The sequence below is a fragment of the Orbicella franksi genome, chromosome 15, assembly GCF_964199315.1.
Source record: "Orbicella franksi chromosome 15, jaOrbFran1.1, whole genome shotgun sequence".
Classification (NCBI taxonomy): domain Eukaryota; kingdom Metazoa; phylum Cnidaria; class Anthozoa; order Scleractinia; family Merulinidae; genus Orbicella; species Orbicella franksi.
The window spans coordinates 3,511,364-3,534,878 of NC_138159.1; the positions used below are offsets into that span (position 1 = coordinate 3,511,364).

At 40.1% G+C, this 23,515-nt stretch overlaps 2 protein-coding genes across 3 annotated transcripts; both read right to left on the reverse strand.

Moving 5' to 3' along the window:
- Positions 1-270: 270 nt before the first annotated feature.
- Positions 271-7,103, reverse strand: LOC145470541 (uncharacterized). Its single transcript, XM_081454349.1, has 2 exons — positions 4,484-7,103; positions 271-2,879 (listed from the first exon to the last, which is right to left on the reverse strand). The coding sequence occupies exons 1-2, from the start codon at positions 6,987-6,989 to the stop codon at positions 2,026-2,028; spliced, it is 3,360 nt and encodes a 1,119-aa protein (XP_081310475.1). The 5' UTR covers positions 6,990-7,103; the 3' UTR covers positions 271-2,025.
- Positions 7,104-11,278: 4,175 nt separating this feature from the next.
- Positions 11,279-22,731, reverse strand: LOC145470552 (uncharacterized). Of its 2 annotated transcripts, none has more exons than XM_081454363.1 (5): positions 22,245-22,731; positions 19,509-19,718; positions 18,709-18,837; positions 12,410-13,573; positions 11,279-11,928 (listed from the first exon to the last, which is right to left on the reverse strand). In XM_081454363.1, exons 1-5 carry the CDS (start codon positions 22,300-22,302, stop codon positions 11,402-11,404), a joined length of 2,088 nt encoding a protein of 695 aa, XP_081310489.1. In that variant the 5' UTR covers positions 22,303-22,731; the 3' UTR covers positions 11,279-11,401. The 2 variants fall into 2 exon arrangements, with proteins under 2 accessions (XP_081310489.1, XP_081310488.1); XM_081454362.1 differs by lacking the exons at positions 11,279-11,928; positions 12,410-13,573 and adding exons at positions 14,947-15,752; positions 16,787-17,461.
- Positions 22,732-23,515: the final 784 nt, after the last annotated feature.

The window sequence follows — 23,515 nt, forward strand, 5'->3', positions numbered from 1 at the left end:
CAATTTGTTGAATTATTCGGCCTTTCTGCTCTTCATTCCTATGGGTTTTGCTTTTGCTTTTGCGAAGTTCAACAATGAAAGGCTTAGCACCTGTAATTTTTCACACATTTCGGGTGCGTCTTTCAGATCACCGTGCGTTACTCTTGTGAACTACAACAAAACTCTAGTCCTCTAGATTTATACAGAAGCGCGCCCACGCTGAAATTCCTTCAATACCTCACCCAATTTTTCCTTGCGTGACAAGCTTGTCGTGACTGAAAACGGACAGTGAGGAAAGACTTTTCATCAAAGCTCTAAATTATAAACATGACTTGCAAAGGTTCCTTTCAGCTAGGGGTGTCATCGCCCATAATGTTGGGGATTCTAAAAGGGAGCTTATTATCAGGAAGGGGCCTTTAAAAAGGGCTTTTACAGTACCCCTTTGTAGTGCATAGTCTGGTCAAGCCCGGGTTAAAACTCAAGAACATTTAACCATACTAGGATACATGGACAAGAACTATACTTGCCTTTTTAATTATTATTTATTGAAGAAGTGAAGAAATTCTTTACATGATTTACCTCAGTTAAAGAATAACTATGTATTACACCTAACCATAGCTAGAGATTCCCGATTTATTAACGTGAAACTATTGAACGTTTCGAAATATTATGTTTATCGTGTTATTTTCCTCTGTTTGACAATTTCCTGCCAAATCATTGCAATGCTGATACATAACTAACTGACAATAAGCTTGGATAAATTATATGTAACAAAGAATTTGAAAGTATTGGATTTGCAATCCAGAAAACAATGTATATAACTTCAGTGAATGACTACTTTTTGTGCAATTACTTTCTCTCTATATCTGCTGATATTCCTTATATTTAGTACATGCCACCTCGAGGGTATCTGGCCCTATACCCACTTAGGGTTATGGTCAAAATCACCTCGAGGGTATTTAATATTCAACTCTCTTAATGACTTGGACCGTCTTAGTGTCTGTGCAAGAATGTCCCTGACTACCACAATTTTGAGTTTGTCAAATAGCGACCGACCTTTGCTTATTACTGACCGGCGTGTTCGATTCTTGATACAAGATACAACTCAGATCTATGAATACAGTTAACCCTTAGCTTAAAGCTTAGATTAGCGGAAAAAGTACCTTATTGCCCAAACAGTTTACGAATATTTATTTTGTTGCATATCTACTTTATCCGAATTAGGTTGATAATGCGCAATTCCAATCATTTGTCCCATACAAGACCATACAATGGAAAAATAGAAAGAGAAAATATCATCTTGTGGAATTCCCAAGTCTTAAACCAGCGACTGCATAAAACCCTGCATAGTATCTAAGTAAATCCAGACACTGAAAATAAACTGATAAATTTATCTTTTTACCTGAAGATCGATATCTCTGAACGTAAAGATTGTTGAAATAAATATTGGACAGATAGGGTTGCTCTTTTTAATTTAAGCGATTTTACACGCATTTTACCTCTCCAGCTAAATACACAGAAAATTTTTGGTTAGTTACAGATTGTCTTTTTAATCGCTGTCACAAAATAAAACCAAAAGTAATGACCTTGAATGGCGCATTGAACCAGTCAGAATAATCCAAGAAAAAATAATATGTCAGTGGTGCCAAGGGTAAGAAAACAAGTGTAACGCCAGGTCATAACTTTTGCTTTTGTTCCTGTTAAACAAAATCTCCGGGGAAAAGAAAGCAATCCTGCTTTGATTGGTCAGATACCTTTTTTTATTATTTATAACTAATTAGACAGCTCAAATAAAGAAACATCTCTTTAATTATTTGCCTAACACGAAAGCCCAACATCCGATAACCAGAGGGAAATTCACCAAGCTTGTTCGCTATATCAACATTTATGGCATGTCAGTTTTCTCCCGCGCACAGCCCAAACCCCGCCCCAAACCCCAGATGAGGAACACTAGCTTCTTACATGAGGTTTGAGCTGCTTTTGGCTGGTCGACGTTGCAGTCTTTCTTATTTGAGAAAACAGGACTGGTGTATGACTCAACAATCATTAAACTGTGCTTGATCTGGATCTTTGGCGAGATTTATTTTTGAGTTTAACACGTTTATGCCCTACACCCAAGACACGGACATGCTGCGCGCGTTTCTTTGATCGAGACTTCTTTGGCGCCTTTTTTTCACCGCGAGAAATTACTGCTCGCATCTGCCCCGGTTGCATAACGGGAGTCATGGGAGAAACTTCAGGCCCGCCTGCTTGCATTTGCATGGGCATCATACTGCTGACCTGCGGGAACGGCGTCTGGGGCATCATACTGTTCACTTGTGTAGTCACACTGGGCTGATAATTGAACGCGGCAACATTGGGTCTCGCAGCCTGGACACCACCGTTCACTTGAGGCAGCTCTGCCGCCGCGGGAACCATCGTCGACTGCTCGGGCGGCATGACCATATTTGGTGACATATCCATGGCGTTCTGATTGGGTGGAGGAGGGTTTGACGGCATGGCAACCGGTTGAGAGGTCATGGACGTCATTTGGGAAGGCGCCAATGAAGACATCTCGGTGGATGGCATGGATGAGATTTCTGGAGACGCCATTGATGAAATATCGGCATCGTGCGAGAACACTTGTTGCAGGCCAAGCGCATCGTGTGGCGGTTCTTTCAGCAAGCTGGTATCCACTCCGTCTGAATCCTCTTGGATTTTAAAAGGGATTTTGTGAATGTGTATTTTTCCAGGTTGTTCTCCATCGTTGTCATCTACTTTGTTTGTTTTCTCGTTCAGAATCGTGTCGTCCTCTTTTGACGTCTTGCGTTTTTCCATTGAGTCGCCCAGCTTCCGCGCGTCGATTCCATCTTGATCATTATACATTTTGATTTCTTCGTTTTCTTCATCTTCTTCGTTTTCTAAATGAAAAACAAAGTAAATCAATCATAATTTGTCCCCACGGTCTCCAAAACGACGGCTGTCTGACTACAGTCAAGCTGCTGTGTTGGATTTGAAAGCGCAGAAAGAAAATGGTTTGAAACCGTTTACGAAAGTTTCAAACGAGTATATGAACTTTTCCTTTAGTTTGTTTCTGAAAAACGATAATGCCCTAAATGAGAATCGTAGAAATTTAATATGGTAGGGTGTATTTTACATTACAATAACTAGTCATGGCGAGCAGGTAAATCTTTGTTTCACACGAACATTCAGAGAACGCTTTATTTGCGCATTGTCACAGAACACGGGAACTTCACGTGCGCAATAGACCATTTCCGAGTTACCCTGCACCTCTGTTTTAAAACGAGTCTTGGTGCAAAACCTTCTTATGAAAATGAGTTTTATTGGCATGAAAATGAACATGCAGGTCAACACATTTTCATATGAATGGTTTCGCATGAAGACTCGTTAACCGCGCGGCCATGGGCCGAGCGCGGTTCATGTTCTACCCTTGGTTTATTTTTTTATTTTTTTTTTGTCGGAGACCAGACGTAGATCTCCACTCGGCCAACTTTGAATTACGCAATCGGTAATGTTTACTCGCCAAACCTTGTTTCTTCAGGGTCAACAGAAATCTCAGATTACAAAATCACGCCGAACCTACACGTTGCAAAAAAATCTCTTCAAAACCCTGACATCGAAGCGATATATCACTTTAGCGTTAATAGCTACCTCATATCGGCAGTATTAAAATCTATTCGTTAACAATCCAGCTTCATCATATTAAAATTTCAACGAAATCGAACAAAACCAGAACTAAATATTATTAGATTTTTTTTGTAACCTAGCTTCATTGCGTGAGTCGACAAAGGAAGCGACGGTCGTCCACAGCCACCGAAACACATTAACATAACCAGTGAACCTACGTTTCGGTCAAAAAAATCCAGGATTATTGCCTGAAAACTGAAAATTCAAGAGGAACATCTTTTTCGAACTTTTCTCAAGTCATTTAGACGAAAAAATGACCTCGGCGGACTCCAAAAGAGAACGAAACAAAAAACAGAACGAGACAGTGAGAAGAGCCGATAATTTATTCACCGCGCGGCCTTCGTTACGTTCACGTTAAAAAAACCTTACTTCTGGATAATTTCAGCCTTACAAGTCAGCAACTGGTCCCAAATTACTTTCTGTATCCTTACAAATGTCCTGACTTCCATCTCCGAAAGATTTGGCCGCAATTTTTTAGCAAATAAACATTTCGCCGACAGCAATCACCATTACGGTGGCTTGCAACTAATTCGCTAACTTTACAAAACCCTCCCGAGGGGGGGATATGACGAAAAGAGCTGAAAAATGATGACCGGAAATAGAGTAATTTTCTCAGCTTCCAGTGTGCCAAATTTGCTGGAAATAGGTTCAAAACCGATATTTTTTTTTCCTTTTTTTTTCTTCGGGTCACTCATGCTACCAAAACAGTTAACTTTTAAAAGCGCGGTTGTAAGATCTTAAAGATCTTCTTGTTTTATCACAGAGGCACAAGGTGACTTGGTAATGGCCTATTATTCATTCAATTTTGATAACTTACCGTAGTGTTTCTTTAAATAAGGTTCTAAGTCGGGCACATCAGTACCACTATCGCCTCGTCCAAAATGGGTGCTGTCATCCCCGATACTATCTGACAGATATTGCATATCCGAGTCAGAGTCACTATCCGAGCTTGAATTACTCGTCCCGCCTTGATTGTACTGCTGGGTGTTCTCGTCGTCCATAAAAACGGGGTCAGAGCGATGCGACGAAGGTTCCGGTTCGGGCTCCGAGTCCGATTCCGATTCCGCCTCTGATTCGGAATCGGCTTCGCTGTCATCTTCGTGAATTTTCTCGACTTTCTCGGTCAACTCATCGGACTCGCTGTTGCGCCAGTTGTCTCGATGCGGTTGTTTTTCCTCTTCATCGTCGTCATATACAACCACACGAAGTTTCGGGCTCTTGCGCCTGCGTATTTTGGCCCCATGGCCGTGGATTCGGAGCCAACGTAACTTCCTTAGCAACCGCACTTTCATACTGTCATCGTCCTCGCTAGCTTCTACTGGAGAGTCGTCAAATTTTCTTTCCCTGTAGCCTTCAGAGTCTTCCTCTTCGTCTGGTAGTAGCACTTCCTTGATTTTTGGATGCCGTATTCGCATGTGAATAAATCGAATTAGTCTTCCTTTACCTCTGTGTTTCAGATAGCCTTCCTCGTCATCTTCGTCGTCAGCTTTTACGTGTCTTCCACCTTTGTACTTAAGCTTTAATCTTAGTGATTTTGGTTTGTAGTCAAACACAACTGAGGGACGTTTCTTATTTTTCTTGTCCTTAAGACGTGGTACATGTTTAGTTTTATTTCGCGCCCTTTCTTTTCTGCCTTTGAATCGAGCTTGTTTGTTTCCCTTTTTCGTTCCACTTGAATGGTCCACGTGCTCGAATAAGTTCTTGTTGACTTTCATTTCTTTTGCAGCTTTGACTCGCTGTACATGATTGACAACTTGATTGAAAACTGGATGGACAGGTTTCACATTGGTAATCTTTACGTTGCTGTTGTCTTCGAGATTTCCACCTGAAAGGCTGTTTGGCTCGGAATCGCTAGTAATTTTCGAAAAGTTTTTTGTTTGCTTCAAAAAATCATTCACAAGTTGGGTTTTCAGATCCTCTTCAATGTTCTTCAGTTTCAAGGCTAGCATGATCCCCCTGTTATTGCTGATGTCACTATTGCTGCTGTTGTTTTTGTTATTGCTATTGTTGTTGTTTTTGTTGTTGTTGGCATTGTTGCTACTATTGCTCTTGTTGTTGTTTTTGTTATTGTTGTTGCTGTCATCGTTGCCACTATTGCCGTCGTTTTTCTTGCCTACGTCATCACTGTCATCATTACTCATCTTTTTTCTCCTGTTCTTTACTACACTTATATCGAAGCTTTGGTGGTTGTCATTTTTCCCATCTTTGGCTTCGTTGTTATCGCTGCTTATCTTAACAATGTTGGCATTAGAACCGGTTGCACTATCATCGGTGCCCACATTGATGCCCGTACTGTCACTATCTTTAGGAATCTGTCTAACACCGCTCGATAGATCATTGATTTCTTTCCTCAAGTCGGCGAGCGCAGAAACTATTTTAGTAGCAGCAGCATCGCTTGGCACGTTCATGGCCGAAGATGAAGTCAGATTCACTTTGTTGACCGGGTGCGGGTTAAACGAATCAAGATTCCTTGAAAATGAAAGGACTTGGTCTTTCTGTTCGCCTTCATCGTCGCCCTCCTCGCCATTGCTGTCGCTATTTTCACGGTCAGGCTCATCACTAACGTTGAAGCTTTCGTTTTGAGTACTTGACGTTGTTGTGTCGTTATTGAGCTGCCGTCTGAATGCATCGAGTGCTCGAGTCAATGCGTTGGTACTGATCTTAACACAATCCCTCTTAACTAACGTTCGTTTTATAAGATTATTCACTTCTCTTCTGACTTCTTCAAACGGTAGAAAATGAACTGCACCGCTCGAATCTTTGTGCTGGAATACGTCCACTGATCCGTCATGACGCTTAGGGAAAAAATGCTCCAGCGCGGTTTGTATACGCTTCAGTAACGGAACGTCGCCAGGTAGCAAGAGTGAATGGTGCATGGTGGAGTGGAAGTGTCCTGATCTGTGCAGCATATGCATGCCTGGTCGCATGCCTATACGATGGCCTCGGCCACTGCCGCAGTTTTTATAAAATTCCACTAGCCTGTCCAGAACAGTCTTTCCCTTCGTCGAGAGGGACACGTTTTTCAACTCCAAAAGTAGCCCATGGCCACGACCAACTCTGAAATGCTGAAAGTTCATGTTAAGCTTGTGCGCTGTGCGAGGGTTGATGCGGATTTCAAACGTGTGAGTCTTATCGCCTGGTAGGCGGACTGGGGTCCAGCGCTGAGTACCCTGTCCTGGTAGGCCTGGGGGTAAGTCTTTCGTGGTGAGGTTTTTACGCAGTGCTTTCATAACGTCCGCTGGAACGAATAACATTTTGATATTCTTGCGCTCGTTTTCTTGCCCAGCCACGGCTAAGAAATAAAGAAACGTCATTACTGACATAAACTGAATGAAGTATAGCTTCTAACGGGAAATTTCAGAATTAAATTGGCTTGCTCCTTATTCAATATGCCAAAGTCAGTGAAGCTAAGACCACTTTTTAATGAGTTTTATTGATTCTATCCAAAGTCTCCTTGTTACAATGGCTACCAGAAAAAAAATATAGCAACAGCAATTCATGACTCAGCAGATGCAAACACAACTGCTTGTATAAACACGAGTAGAACAACAAAAGCAGATCTTTCGTTTTCTTCTGGCGCTTGAGTCGCTGGGCTACCTGTGTAAACGGGAATAACGCAAATTCAAGGGGTCCTTCATCAAGGCAGGTTTAGGTTACCTGGTTTAGGTTACCTTATGATTAAGCTTATCGCGCGTGTGAACATTACGCTTGTGTCTGCATTGTAAGTGTAAACTTTGTCAATAAACAAAAAAGCTCAGACATAGAAAAACAAATGTTAAAAAAAGATACTTACCGAGACAGAACGACGCCAGAATCATCACTAATATTTTGAGCGCCATGTTGTCATGAATCAAATCTCTTTTTCTTTCACTGCAAATAAAAAATTAATGCTTAGAGATATCCATGTACGATGTGAACGATGTTAAAATACGATGGCCTGATGACAATTAGATCTTCAACACTTTTAATTAAACTTTAAGTGTCGATCGTAAAAATCATTAATTTGACTGAGTGATTGTAAATGTTTAATAAGGAGAACTTACTCCTTCGGGAAATTTAAGACTGTTTTTGCTCTTCGTCGGAAGATTAATTTCATATTTAGCCATTATCTAAGTCTTTTTTGTCCATTTGTTCGAACTAAATATCTTAATAAAAGGTTAAAAATAATGTCAGCATAATTGACAACATAGTTGACAACATCACGTCTTGTCAGTCTGAAAACCTACAACTGAAACTTTGCAAGCAAATATTTCCCAACAAATCGTCTAAATGGGATTGGTTTCAAAGACATGACGGAAATCTGATGCAAGACAAGAAAAATTAATTAATATAAAGGAATTGGCCAATAACACTACAATTGATGTAAGTTACCAAAGTATAGGCACCCAAAGAAATAATTATACTGAGACGGTGTAATCATGTTTGTCTTTCATGAAATCACAGAACAGATGAGTTATGTTGTGAAGGAAGAACCCCAAAAGGTAACCTTTTTGTCCTAGCCTAGCAGTTAGCAGTATAAGCGACTATTCTAATGTTTAAACTTAAAACCCACTGAGTTATGACACACTTAGTACGAGAGATTCTGGTGAGTACCAATATCTTTACTTTGGAGGGATTAAGGAGAGCTTTCCAGATCGACCTGAGAGAGACAGAAGACAAGTCGGAAACAAAGATCGATCCTTGCTTTCGTAAAGTGAGACTTTTATACCTTGAACCAAAAAATGTGCTTCGAAAATGCAAATAATTATTCCATGTTAATATTATCTAGTGAACGATGAAGACGCTAATGAAAATCTGTAAAATTCAAAAATGTGTTTATATATTAAGTTGTTTGGCTAACCTGATACAATCTCAAAACTACGTTTCTCCAAAGAAAAGCACTTCTGGAAATAAGACAAGATGTAAACTGAATACAATACTACTTACCCTCATTGTAAATATACCAGAAGGGACGTTTTCGTACTAAAATTTACGCCATCTTATTCGCGAAGGAATGTACGCGAGCTGAAAATGAAACGTTGCCCTGTAATGAGAAATTAACAGGATGATAAGGTAATTTCTTTGAAATAAGTGTAGTGGGAGGGATTTGCGTCTTAACCTGTTGGTCAATGACATTCCACAAGCTTATCCCCGCCTTTTGCTGCTTATCTGACCACAAGAAAGATCGAGCTCACGTGACGTTATGGGAAAAAAAAACTGTTGGAACAAATCAGGATTTTTTCAAACTTCAAACATGCAAAAAATGAAAATGCTTAAAGTGATCTTAAATAAACAAAAATTATCAATGTTGTCGATATAAACCTAAAATAGTTTGTTCCAGGTTTTTTTCTGATCGATTTCGAAATATCGAACTTCTCAAGCATAAGATACCTTCAGCGAACGTTTTAGCTCCGCACTGCCATTTTCAGGCATCAAACATTCTCGTCCCCAGTTTTAAAATGTTTTTACGTCTCTCTGGTTCGCTGACCACGTGACCAAAAGCAACGGAGGCGTAGTTTTACGTTTTTGCTTTAAATGATATTCCTCTCATGTGTAGTTGTGCCCACTTCTGTGAAATTTAGCAGCTTTTGCAGAGTTATCGGAGAGCGATTTCAAATTTCCACTAGATTAAGAAGATACTGAATGATCGGTGTTTTTTTAAACAGTTTGAAGAAAATGGAGAAAGACACGACACTGCGTCCTTAGCCGGCGCCCGAAGCCTATCCTAACGCACCAATCATTGTGCATGTGTCACTCAACCGTGCCCCTCCCCTTTCTTATCGATTCACCGAACTATGCTTTTTTCATTCCACTTTTATCTTGACCTACTTTGGTTCCCAAGTAAATGGAAAAAGACATTTGATAATTTTGCGTTCTCAGATTCTTCGGTTGCGAACGACTTTTGCTGGTTCATGCTTGGAGGATTTATAGCTCCTTCGAAAATATTTTGTCTGACGTGTATGACGCGAAACTGAAATCATTACTTTCGGACAACCATCCTGGATCCGCCATCTTGGATTTTGGCATTTTTTACCAGATGTTGGAAAGCCACCGAAACTGGTTCAAAAATAGTCACACCCGAGAAGTCACCAGACTTGAAGCCCATTTTTTCAATATTCTTTTCAGTTTATAAGGGTACTAAGTTAATGCAGGCCTAAAAAGCCTCTTTCCGCGTTTCCCCCCGCATCAATCTTCGTTCAGAGTTAAGGTGCTGAGAACAGCTAGTTTCCAGGCAAATCCAGCCTCATAATCTTGAACAGACAGAAGGTTGAAAAGCTGGCTATTTGTAATGGTTAAATGGGTATAATCTAAAAACTGAAGCGTGTCCTAGGCGCCGGAAATTAACCTTGGGCCGCTGGTTTTCAGTCTAGCGCTGCAGCAATATCATCGATCAGCCACACCGAATTTCTAACTCAATGGCCGTGAAAGACGCACATGTAGCCATGAAAGAACAAATTACGAGTGTCAGTTCCCCGCTCCCCCCAGAGGGGGAGGGGGAGGAGACAGAGGGGATAGGAGACAGAGGGGGTAGGGGACAGAGGGGGTAGGGGGAGGGGGGTTTAATACAACCGGTCTACTCTTTCGTGTCGGCTATGCGAAACGGGGGACAATACCTGCTAGAAACACGACCAATGCTTATATCAACAAAAGATACTGCGAAACAGAAAAATTTAATACTCTTGCGAGTAAGTGGATTAAAGATTACCGAAACATTAAAAAGATCGTGTTACAGTAAAAAGGCCGAAAGGTCTGTCATTTGCTACAACTTACGTATTTTTTTATTAGGTGTTTTCACAAAGAAAGAATGTAATTAAAAACATAATTCAACTATATACACAATAATCGATGTACAGACATAAAATGTTTCATACTGTGACTGTAGATGCGAAATCCATGCAACTTGTTGGAAAAGAAACGACGCTTGTATTTAACTTGAATAACATACCTAGCACTTGCATTACTCTTCGACCTCTTCCATTCAACGTTTTATGATAAAAGCCAGCATAGGTATGATTAAAACTGCATCTAAAGATTAGGCCATTTCCAAGATGCCTTTTGCCTCCGTCTCAAAACGAGTCTTCACGCGAAACCATTCATACGAAAATAAGTTCCGCCTACAGGTTCATTTTCATGCAAATCAAACTCATTTTCGTATGAAAGGTCTTGGTCTAAGACTCGTTTTGAAACAGAGGCACAAGGAAACTCGGAATGGCCTATTCATTCAGTGTGGTGACTACCATTTATTTTTATTCATCTAAATCTTTCTTCGAGAAGTAAACAAACCTATACAAGCGTAGTTTTAGGGGATGATGATAAGCCGAGCATTTATCAATTGTTTCATTTTTTTTTTTCTATTCAAAACTAAACCTTATCTAACAAATCTTTCTTACAAAATTGTTCTGTGCGTGTATGTGTAATTAGTGTACAGCCACAAAAGGAACTCGTCTCGTGGGTTCTTCGATATCTGGGATTGTTGAAAAATTCAATACGGCGGCAGCACGGAGCTGCTTGCGCTTTCCCGGGAAATGAAAATTCAAATGTTGTTAACTCCTCTGGTTTTGCTACTTTGAAATCCGATCATACTGCGTAGGTCAGATTAATTTTTGTTTTCTCTTATGTAAAACATAATGTTTCAGCCGACAACTGACGCCATCTTAATTTCCAACCTAAACCATCCCAGATATCCATGCGCGCCAAGCTAGCACCCAGTCTTGTACCCGAACTTGTAGTTGACAGTAGTCAAATTGTCTGTTATTTAAAATGATTTTCTTTTTGATCTCTTCCTGGCCATGCGTCTCAAGTATTTGACCTTATTTACTGTTCCTTTACTGTGACTTCCGTAGCTTCGTTTCCATAACCTCGTCGGTGTCGGCCGCCATGGAGTCTTAATTCTAAAAGTCCCAACTAATCTCGGTCTTATCGATGGGTTCCTAACGGGAAGAATTCTTTTTCCAAAAGGAAAAACCGCTTTTAATGCGAAAACTGGTTTCCTGGCAGGAAAAACCCGTTTTCTAGTTTTTGCCCTCGTAACGGGAGGCTTCGTATGACTGGACGCCAGTAAAGGTATATCCGGGTTCTTGTCTGGAAGATCCATCTGCATCAGAGAGACCTGGTGCGGGTTTACCACAGTGATTGGCTGGCCCCCAATCTCCCCGTTTGGCGTCACCCCGGGTTTGTGACTTGCGAGATTTTGTAACTGGAACATGTACATCAGACGATCGTTGACCGAAGCATCTTTGGCTTTCTGTCGTTCTTGTTCTTCCTGTTCTGCATTGACGTGGCCTAAAAACAAAACAACGAATTGAGCTTTTAAAGAAGAAATTTGTCATGCCTCGTGACGGAAAAGTGAAGCGCTTGCAGTCACATGGGAACGCGAAGATATGGAATTTCGTTTGGAATATCTAACTTGATATCTAACGAGTGAGATCACTAGTTTCGCAGTCGTTCGAACGTTTGCAATCATGCATTTCTCAGAACGTTTAGAGGTTTCCGAACACTACCCTCTTGAGCTGACATTTGAAACGTACGTTAATGCAATCCTGGCTATCACAAAAAAACCTTATCCAGCAGTAATTCTATGAAAAGAGAAGACAAATAGTGGCGAGGGAACCTCTTCAAAACACATTCCATATCAGTAATCAAAAGAGATAATCTCAAACTAAATCTTCCCAAACATTCCCCATGAATGGCTCCCAAATTAGCAACACATCGAATTTCGAACCCAGAAAAATCCTTCTCACCTCTTAGTCGTTAAAGGACTTACCCAGCTCCTCTTGCAAAATTTTGGTCTGAAGTTTCTCATCCATTTTGTTATCTTGATCATTTAGTAGAGGGTGTATAATATTATTGAGTTCTGAGACAGCATCAGATGGAGGCTCTTGACCCTCTTCGTCTGCTAATTTATTCATCTGTGGAGTCACTTTGAAAACGCCTTCGCCCACCGTGTCATCCATGGTGAGGGGAGCCTGATTGGAAGAGGACTGGGACATAGCATTTAGTCGCGGCTGTGAGCTGTCAGTAAGATCCTTTAAGAAATCCTCCATGTTCATGTTTCCAGAATTTTTTGAATAAATATGCAAGAGGCCATCATCGGATGGTTTAAGTCTCCCTGCCAGGGCATCCTTCAGCTTACTATTCAAATAATTTTCAAAATCATTTTTATTACTTTTCAAAAATTTTCTTAGCATGCGAAGAAGGTAATGTTTTAGCTTTCGTCTAAAGCCATGCTTTCGTTTCCTTGCTCTGTGGCATTTATTGTTGTGTAAGGCGAATAGCTTGCAAATCTTCTTCCTTCTTTTAAGGTTGAAATGCTTGAAGTTGTTAAGAATGTCTTCCCATCGAAGTTCAAACCCTTCTGGCTGTTCAACGTGTACCTTAGGGTCTTCAACCCCAGATCCAGAGTTTTCCTTGTGTTTCTTTCCCGATATTTTACCATCGTTGAAATACCCATCTCCTGGAAATTCGTCCTCGTCATTCTCATCGTCATCGTTATCATTTCCCTCATCATCGTCATCCTCGTCCTCACTATCGTCATCATCATCATCATAATCATCATCATCGCCTTCCGTACTCTCGTCGTCGTTTTCTTGCCCCTCAATGATCATTTTCTGCAACGTGTTCTCGTCAACACCTAGAATAGACTGAATCTCCCTCGCAAGGGTATCTTGATTAGGCCCGACAACCCTCTGCAACTCATTTGCAACTTTTTTCGAAGTAATAATTTTCACATTTTTTCTCGGATAACTCATATGGTCAGGAATGTGAACTGCCAGCCATTTTCCTTTGCCATTCTTAGGATGGAATTCCTTGATCTGCATGTTTCTGATATCGGTTCCACGGACTGCCGAGTCAGGAAATACGACCACTTTGCTAGGCTCTATCATTTGGCCAGTCCTCTTCGTTGGATCGCTGACTGGACTTGTTGAACCTATTTGAGAACACATTGAAAATTGCGTGCAAGACATTGACATTAGTGGCAAACGCCTCAGTGAAAAGGAAGTTAGAACTGAATTAATCGAATAGAAGGATGAAAAGCAAAATGAAAAAGAAATTTGACAAGTGACGGTTCAGGTAACTGTAGATGTTGAGGTGATGAAAGTTACGTCATGATGCCAGTTGTTGTTTGCCTCTCAGTGTTTCATCTTGTTCTGGAAGTATTTACAGTAGTCCGTTAATTCTACCCGTAAGGGTTAGGGTTCTTTTACAGCTGACTGCTCAATGACCTGGCCTTTGAATGGCAACTAGGCTGCAGGTGACCTTGTTTTGATAAAGACCTCACTGCTTTTGTTTTGTAAATCAAGTTGTTCTAATGCTAACGAGTCTACATTTACATGAGCAAAGCAGTGAGGTTTGTATCAAAACAAGGTCACTTGCAGCGTCATTTCCATTCATGGGTCAGGTAACTGAACACGTAACTGTAAAATGGCCTATTATTGTCGTACTTTTACAACTATGGCAGTGATATTCGTAGCGGTATGTGTTACACCTAATGTGATGACCATTGTCAGTAGATGTTTCAAATCATTCTTGGACTGGAGTAGGTGTAAGGAGAACGAGGTGAGGATTGGAACTGGATCGAGTTACGCCTTGGCAAAATTAAGCTTCTAAAAAGAATGACACTAGCTGCACTGGTACTGCGCCAGAGCAAAAGTATCCTAAATTACTATATGGCATGGTAGTCTTGAGGTAAATTCGAGCTTTCTGATTCGTTCTTTCTTGGTCAAGATTTTACCAGACGGACCGTTTCCATTCAAACGGTCATAATCCGTGTACTTCTTGATTTTGAAAGCCGCCAAATTCAATGACCAAGCATGGCTCGAGTGCCATGTAATAAACTACTTACAAACCTAGCTTGCCCGAGCCGGATTAGGAATATTGGCCCTCGGTCGCTTTTGTACGGACCTCGCTGCGTTCGGTCCGTACTGCCACGACCTCGGGGCAATATTCTCCTGTACGACCCTTGCGCTCGATTTGTAAGAGGTTGGTATGCTGGTCTCGAATATGCAAATTTTACATCATAGAATTCTGGACTATTCAAGGTGCATACCATCCGTGATTTACGCTTGGAATACCTGAGTCGAACTCGTAAGAACAGATCGCACTCTAATAGGATATTCCATTTCAAGTCAGGCGTCCTTGAGTACCACAGAATATTTCGGTATACGGGGCCTATGACGATCCTTATTCAGGCAAAACACAAATATCATTCGTATTCATGTGGACCGTTCAATATCAGTGTCATACGCCGACGCTAACAAATACAGCATCGCGCGTATTACAACTCTCTATATGTCTTTTTTTGTGCGATCTAATTGGCGCAAATCAAATACATTATTATTATGGTTGATGTGAATTTTGAGAAAACATGTTTTGAAACTATTTGTTCAGCTTAAAAACTTGGTAGAAGTGTTTTACAGTCATTGTTTATTAGTCTGTACAAATTGGTTGAATGTGTAATTCTGTGGAAAAATGTACTTCATTTCATTTAACTAAAAGTAGTGTCTATCGTTTCAAAGCATTGTTTGTGTTGAATAAGATGGCTCTAAGTCCATTCCTGTGACACATGCTGTATAAAGCGGACAAGAAAAAAAATTTGGACTAAGGATTTAACGCGAAGTTAACAAACCCCACCTACGAAAGTTACGCACAAACAATCATCAAATTGAAGACTAGAGGCGTTGGATGGAAGACAACAATACAGAACTATAAATTTAAGTGTCCGCGAGTAACTTTTCGAGAGAAACAGTTTAGGAATAGTATTGAAAGCAACTGTCCTGTTTTCTTTTTGTGTATTCAATTTTGTCACTGTTTTAGTTTCTTTAACGCCTCTCCTTTTCTTTTCCTACTAATCTTGCTCCTGATGATTCCTGGGACGTTAGTTCCCATGGCTTTTGGTTTGGGATAGTCGGGGTATTCAGTTTGTAACAGATCTACTTCGCCAGGACTGACAACGCTGACCTGCTGTTGACCAATGGCGCCCAGCTTCTTGCTGGTGCGCGGCCAGTGAAGCAACAGCTCTGGACTGCCAATGGCGTTTATTTTCATCCACTGTCGTTCCATGTTGTCCTCTGCAGCGCTCTTTTGCAATTCTTGCGTGATATCCATGTCTATAAAGTAAAGTAATTACATTAGAACCATAATAAACAGCAACTAAGTTAACAACAGCACCACCACCACCACCACCACCATCACCACCATCATCATCATCATCATCATCATCATCATCATCATCATCATCATCAATAGTAACAACAGCACCACCACCACCACAACAAACAACAAAATCAACGGTAATAACAACAGTACCAGCAACAGAAGTAGCAGCAGCAGCAGCAACAACAACAAAAACAACAACAATAATTACAGTAATTATAATTACTGTACGAGAACAGCTACAAAGTTAACAAGAGTAAGAAAAAACACATTCACTGTAAGGGAAAACATCGCAGTAATTAGAAATTTCACGAGAAAAGGCAACTTGGCTACCGACAAGTTACCTAGAGTAGAGTAACAAACTTACATATATAATACCGATACGAAGAAACACACACAAAACAGGGTAGGTATCTAAAATGCCTTTGCTGTTTTTGTAAATTTTGTTGTAACGTGAGGATACAAAGAAATTAAAGGAGAAATAAAAAAAGAAATTGTACTTGGTTTCATGCACAGACAAAAAACAAAGTTTGCTACCAACAGGCTAAGAGGCCTTAGCGTCCCACAGCTCTTTACACTCTTTCTGGTGATATTAATTCAAAGAGGTTACAAGAAATTAGGATTTGATAACAGCCTAGTATTATATCAATTGCAGAAAAACAAGAATTGGTGTACCTTTTTTCCTAGAATCAAACCAATTTTCCTCGCTCCTATGTTCACTAAATAACTATCTATTAAATTTAAGTCATCTGCTTTGTTTTAAGTCCACAGAAGGGAATGGGCCAGGGGCGGATCCAGGATTTTTCTTAGGACTGGGTGCACCACTAAGGAATGGCGTAACTGACTGGTGATGTAAACAAATTTTAAAACCGAATATGTCATCTCAGGGGAGGAGGATGCGCACTCCCTGCACCCTCCCCCTAGATCAGCCCCTGTGGGCAGTAGTTGCAGTCTATTCTATTCTATTAAGATAACACATTTACATTACCTTCATCATTGTTAAAAGCCTGTTTAGCAGCCTTCCTTAATAACTCATCATCCTCCAATTGATTCCTTACGTCCTCAGACAGCCTGTTAGGCCCGCCACTTGGTAACACAAGTAACCCAAGATCACTGCTTTTAGAAGTAGGTTGAATAAACCCTTCTTTCCCCATTCGAGGGCCATATCCCTTAAAGTGATGCCGGCGCCTACCGAATCTCTTATGATGCGGTAGAAATGGTCGTGGAGGGAGGGGCGGTCTTTCAGGAAGACGAGCAGGGAGGGAGGGATTTTCAGGAGGAGGAGTTGGATGTCGAGGCATGTAAAACATTTTTTCAAGGTGGTTTCGTAAACTCGGTGTCTCCGTGAATTCCTCATTTGACAAAGCATCATGGTCCACCGCTGCGTCGTCGACTTTGAACGGCTTCAGGCTCATGTCGCTTGCACCTTCATCCGGGTTATGATGGAAGTCTGGGATGTAGCCATGTATTTCTTGACGGAGAGGCCATGGGTACGTCTTTTCTTCTTCTGTGTTCGATTTAATCTCGCTTTCATACTCGTCCCTATCTGCCATCTCATCAGTGGGAACTTCGTGAGGGACTCGGACCGTGTAGGAGATACTCATCCGGGACTTCGGCTTCACCTTTGTCTCAGGATCCTTTATTTTCTTTTCAATCTTGTTGCCTTGACGAAGTCACACGAAATACAAATTGAATTTCATAGGAAAAAACTTGAGCAGGGCTTTTCTTTCCGCCAACGGAAAACGAAATTGCAACTGACATCGAGTCTTCAAAAACGAAATCGCTTGCACGTACATAATTTATTTCGAGAACCAGTATCCAAAGGTAAAATGGCTTGGTTTTACGTGGAAATTTTTTCCCGTGAATTGTGAAAATCTGGAGTAAGCGCATGTCACCGTCAAATTTCTCGACCGCTGTTTTGATCGGCCAGTCGTCTGTTTTTTAAACCTGGTTACTTTGACTTGCTTTTTGATTACATTTAAGACCGCTCGATTTACATGTAAATAGGATATCAAATGAAGAAAGGAAAAAATAAATATAAATAAATAAAAATAAAAATAATGACGCGCGTATTCAAAGTGTGGTTTGCTTGTCTGATCTTCGAAATTTTTCAAATAGTTAGCTGGAGTAGCATAGATTTGCCATTAAGAAAAGAAAACACATAATATAATCGCAAAATATATTTACTTCATGTAATCGCTTTCGGCTATGTTATTAGATGTTTTCTCACATGATGTAAGCGTCGTTGCAATTTCTGTCGCGTCAAGTCACGAGTCACGTGAGTGAGACTGTCATGTTGCAAATCGGGTTCCGTTGTGACGTCAAGAAAGTTGTCGAAGTAGGTTAAAGGGGAATAGTTTTAAAAGATTAATTGAAACAAGAGAAAGTTGTACATAAAAGGTGATAAAATTAAGAGAGGGAATGATCCAGAAGAGATAATGAAAGACGTAAACTACCTAAAGGGAAAGCAGTGTTCTAGCTAGGTCTGTCGGGCAAAATATATTGTGATAATCCTCCGTGAGAAAAAAGATAGCGACTAGTACATTTATCCATAATTCGTAGAAGACGAAAACCTTAAAAACTTCCACAAAAACGTACAGAAAAGTCACAAAACTTCAAACCTACCATACACAATATCCTTAGTTCAGGGACAAATATAGTAAAAATATGGCTATGTGTCCAATGTGCTGGGTTAGGTTTGCAAGGTCTGGTGGTAAAATGCACAGCCGCCATCTTTTTTTTCTTCACGGAGGATTTTTAGTTTTTTAACACTTGCCATTGTTTCTTAAGATTGAGAATTACAGACAGCATCTCTGAAGTTTTTTCCGACTTCAGGTCAAGATAAATGTGTTATAAGCGTTAATATATATTTTTTCTATAGTATTTCGCATATCGATCTGCAACACTTACCGATTTTCTCTACCAGGTTACTGGCACGTTCCTCGTCCACATCCGCTCGAGTGCCCAGTGCCTCAACCTTTTTTGCTTGATTTTCAATAGCGGTATTTGTATCGTCGGCAAGTTTATCAACTAAATTGGCTGGAATAAGAAATTTGTAAATAAATATAAAAGTATGATACTTTTATTGTTGAACATTTTAATTCGCGGAGAGTTAAAAAATGCAATAACTAAAACACTGCTTTGCAGTTTGTTTCTGTCTTATAATAAACTGCATATGGCTCCAAAGGAGAACGGCGAGAGAAACTGGATCGGGGACGACTGGGGCAAAACGAGCGTTGCCTTTGAAAAGATTATGAAAGAAGCGTATGTATCTGGTTCATGCAATGGTCAGGGGCGTAGCCAGGATTTTTCAAAGGCTGGGGGGTCACACTGTATCAAAGTGAGGGTACTCACCAGATTGTCATGACTGTCATAGCGTTTTCGCCGCCTGTTGTAGGTTGTTTGCTTAAGAAAGGCTTTCAGAAAGGGGACGGGGGGGTGGTCACGGGTACCCCAGGAGCCCCCCTTAGCTACGCCCTTGATGGTAACTCAAATGTCTCGAGAACATGTGTTGTCCGTTATTTAGGACCAAAGAAAACCGTGATTTGCTCACGATTTGCTACAATAGGCCATAAGAGGTCGCAGACATGTTTAGTTATTACAGTCTTCAAGATTTTATTTCTATAACAAAATCTGAATCTTATTTCGTACGAATTGTATTGGAGCAAAACGACTAAAAGATACACCGCATTTGGGATGGCATGACATACCTTTCTGTTCAAACTTTGTATCGGCTGCATCTCCGACAGCATCTACCTTTTCGCTGGCTTTTTCAAATTTATCTTCCTCTTCTTTGGCATCAACGAGCTTTCCTTTATCGTCAATGGCTTTTTCCATAGCTTCGCTTTGCTCTTCAACTTTTTTGTTTTGCTGCGCGATAGCTTTAGCCATGTTGTCTGCTTTATTTTCGACTTCATCGGCTTTGAAAAGAACAAAATCATCATCATCAGCATTGTCATCGTCATTATCATCATCATCATCATCATCATCATTATCAGTATCACCAAACGTCACAATAAAAAAAAGTGTAAGCAATAAAAATAACTTTGATAGGGAGAGGAGACCTCCAGAAAACCATCAGACGTATATTGAAAGCCCCTTCAAATTGTGAATATAGTTTTATTTTTTAGCTTTGTGTGCGTGGCATGGCATTATTTCATTAATTAAAAATTTAATCATCTTTCTCTTATAGCTGAGAAAGCTTGTTGCACTAGTAATAGATGCCATAGGGGGTACGATCGATAACTATTGGCTGTTCTCGTGCCATAACTGAGGACTTGACCATGTCACTTTTAACCAAAGTTTCTTACACCTACAGCGTTTGTAGCTTTTATGCATAGTAAGCTATCTAGAGTATTAGCTTACTTAATTAGAATCTAATTACTGGTTACTCAGCGAATGTGATGACTATCATAACCAAGTAACGCCGCCAGTAAGATTTAAGGAAATTATCCCAACTGGATTTGCCTTGATATCATTTGTAACACTTCTCGCTAAAACTATAAAATGTATGCAGATAAGTATGGAAACTAATTATAGATTAAAAAAACAAACAAAAGGTGTGGGTAGAGGGGCCTCCCGAAATCTTTAGAGATTAACCTACAGAGATATTCAGTAACGTATACCTGTAAAACGAGCGATGCTTACCCCTAAAACCGTAAATCCTCTATAAAGCCCCAACCCCTTCTCAAATTAGCTCCTCCTTGTTGGAGCAAGAAATTTGTCACCCCAATAGGCCCTTTGCAGATTACGATGACGTGGTATAAGATTTGCCATGCTGGATGGCAAATTGCGCACTGGGACTTCTGTAACTAATCACAAATACAGAAGGTCGTTGATCACAAGTACAGTTCGAAACAATAACTTGTAAACTAATAACCTGCTGGCTTTTAACTGAATGAAATAGGCCCCCTCTCTGATATGCAACCTCTCAAGGTCCTCAAGGGTGCTTGATCATGACAAGAATGGCCCGCGGGGGCTCTTATAGAGCATACGGACGGTAAGTGAATGCGGCCAAATAAATGAAAAATACTCTGATTAGGAGGCAGAACAAATCAAGCGGAAGACTTGGAACAAAACAGAAAGCAAAAAGATAAAGGAAATCAAGGCAACGCCAATTCTATCTCCTCACTCAATGGTGAAATGTGGTCCAAGAGTCAATATGGTCCACCTAAACAGAACCTGCATTGTTTTGCACTTAGCCATGCCTAAATTTATAGCTGTGACCTTTTTACTTAGAACGTATCTTTGGCTAATATTCTAACCTCTACCGATGTGGTATCCCAAGATGGCAGCCTAGTTTTTCATGCTTACGAAACGCAGTAGAGCTTTTAGCTTAAAAGCTCTGCTGTATTTCGTAAGCATGTGTTATTTCTCACGAATTTCAGAGTTAAGTGAGCCAATCAGCTGACTTCACTCTGACGCTATCACAAATTGTAATAAGACCCTTTTCGGTGATATTAGATTTATAAAGTCTGTATATACAAAATCAGTCACTGAAAGTCTATAGCGCGAGAAATAACTCGAGTCTAATTCGTATTTCACGACTGCACGTAATTTCGGTCGAACAAGCGTCAGATTTTATTGGCTAAGAATGTGTCACGTGACCAGGTGTCTGTGCTAATCGCCCGTTGAAAGCAAAACTGCTTTGCTTTAAATACGTACCTCGTTTCTAAATCGAAAACCGTTTTACATAATTATATTAAATATAAGCGATACACAACTGAATTTCCTTTTACAGGCGCATCTAGCCCAAGGCAAAAAACAACAATTTGATTCAATTTGGAACACAACTGCGCCGCTTGAAAGCAAACCTGACAACAACACGACAGAGTTGTTGTCAGAGAGAATCATTTGTCTTTCATTTTGAGCGTTACAAAGTTTTTTTAAGCGTTGTATCGAGCAAGGTTGAATCAAATTAGCCTAAAATTGCGTTCACCATCAAGGCGTGAAAGTCACAGATTGCCTGTCAGTGGCAAGTTACGTCCACCCGCCGCTTTGTCAGCAGACCAATCAATCAAAAACAATGTTATAGTCAAGAGTAAACAGGCGGCCATTGAGACAGTGTTAATGGAAACAGGTTGCCATTAGACGCGCTACTAAATTATCACCTTGTAAAACTTCATTTGGATTTCAAAACAGATCACAGACTTCTAAAATATCATTAATCGAGCATTTTTGATTCCCATGTGATTTATCTCCGAGACAAAAAAAGAATTGTTGATAAAAACATGGCTGTTGTTGGTAAAATATGGGCACCTCGGAATCAATCCAGTCCAAAATTCCCATATTCACTGATAATAATACCATTATTTCCCCGCTCTAGTAGCCCACATTTTACGTTATCTAATCTGGTGCACAGGTCTCGGGAATTCAACGTGATTTCAAGGGGAACATTTTGGAACCGCATGCGGATCTAGAGAGCAGTAAATATGAAGCGTACTTACACGAAATTGCAGTCCATAAAACAATAGTTAAAACCAGTAAAGCCAAACCTCTCGCCATATTTAACGTTACGGATACGGCCAACGGAGGCAGCCTTTCACCTCTCGCTTAGCTCAGCTCAATGTTCTATTTTTTGTTATATTTCACATCGCATTACCCGCCCAACTGGGAGGGGACAAAACTTCACAAGAGGTACGCCATCAAACATAAGGGCCAAGGAAAGTGTTGTTTGTCAGTGAATAAACCTCCAATTGGTTAAAAACCAGTTCGATATGAATTATTTACCGGGCCGATACTGCGCTATAAGTGTGACCTAATCTTGGTGTTATTCACCTTTCAGGAAATAAAAGGTGAAGAATTTTGCGAAGATTAGACCAAAACTAAATTGGCGTGCCTTTTAATCGCATCCCCATCTCACTGAATACTAATAAAATCAAGTAAAATTAAGCACTGGTTTTGGTTTCTTTCAGTTTTCGCCATGTCAAGGTATACTAGACGATTCTTGTTTTCGTGGAAGCGTAATTCATTTGGTGTGCACAAAGAATTTGCTAACGTGTTAGCGTTTTCGTTTTTTTTGTTGACTCTATTTATTGTTTTTTTGGCGCGAAATTTCAGCGTTTATTTATTATTTCATATGTGAAATTATCAAATTGCCATGGCAACGCTTGGCGAGAAATGCATCGATGCAATAAACAAGTCCAAAACTCAGGATTGTAAACCTAATTTGTTATCTATGATATTAAAAGGTGATCAATTGGTATACTCGTGAAATTAAGAAATAATTTTTTGTCAAATAAAGAATTTTGACAAAACGCGCATGAAATTATTTTCTACTTTCACTCGTCAACGTCTGATTACTCATACATACATTTAGTTGAGAGCAAACAAGTTAACGTAAAAAACGAAAAGGACGGTGAATGGTGTTTTCTTATGTGATCTTACACTTGTTCTTATTTAAGTGGAGTAAAAAAATTCAATTATTTGCATTTTAGAGATCTGTAGGAAATGGAATTTGCTAATTTTGTCATAAAATGGGTAAGAATCACATTTTAAAGAAAACGCGAATTATCACCGTTTGAGAGATCAACTTGGAATTTCTTCTAATATTGTCGAGACATGATTAAGCATACAGGTAACAGGAACTAAGCATTTCGATCGATATGGAGACAAATTCTCAGAATTAAGAACTGAATTTGCACCCAGATGTTGGCAACAATAAACTGTCAAAAGGGAGTGAGCAAGGGAAACCGTAGCTAAAAAAAGTTATAACTAT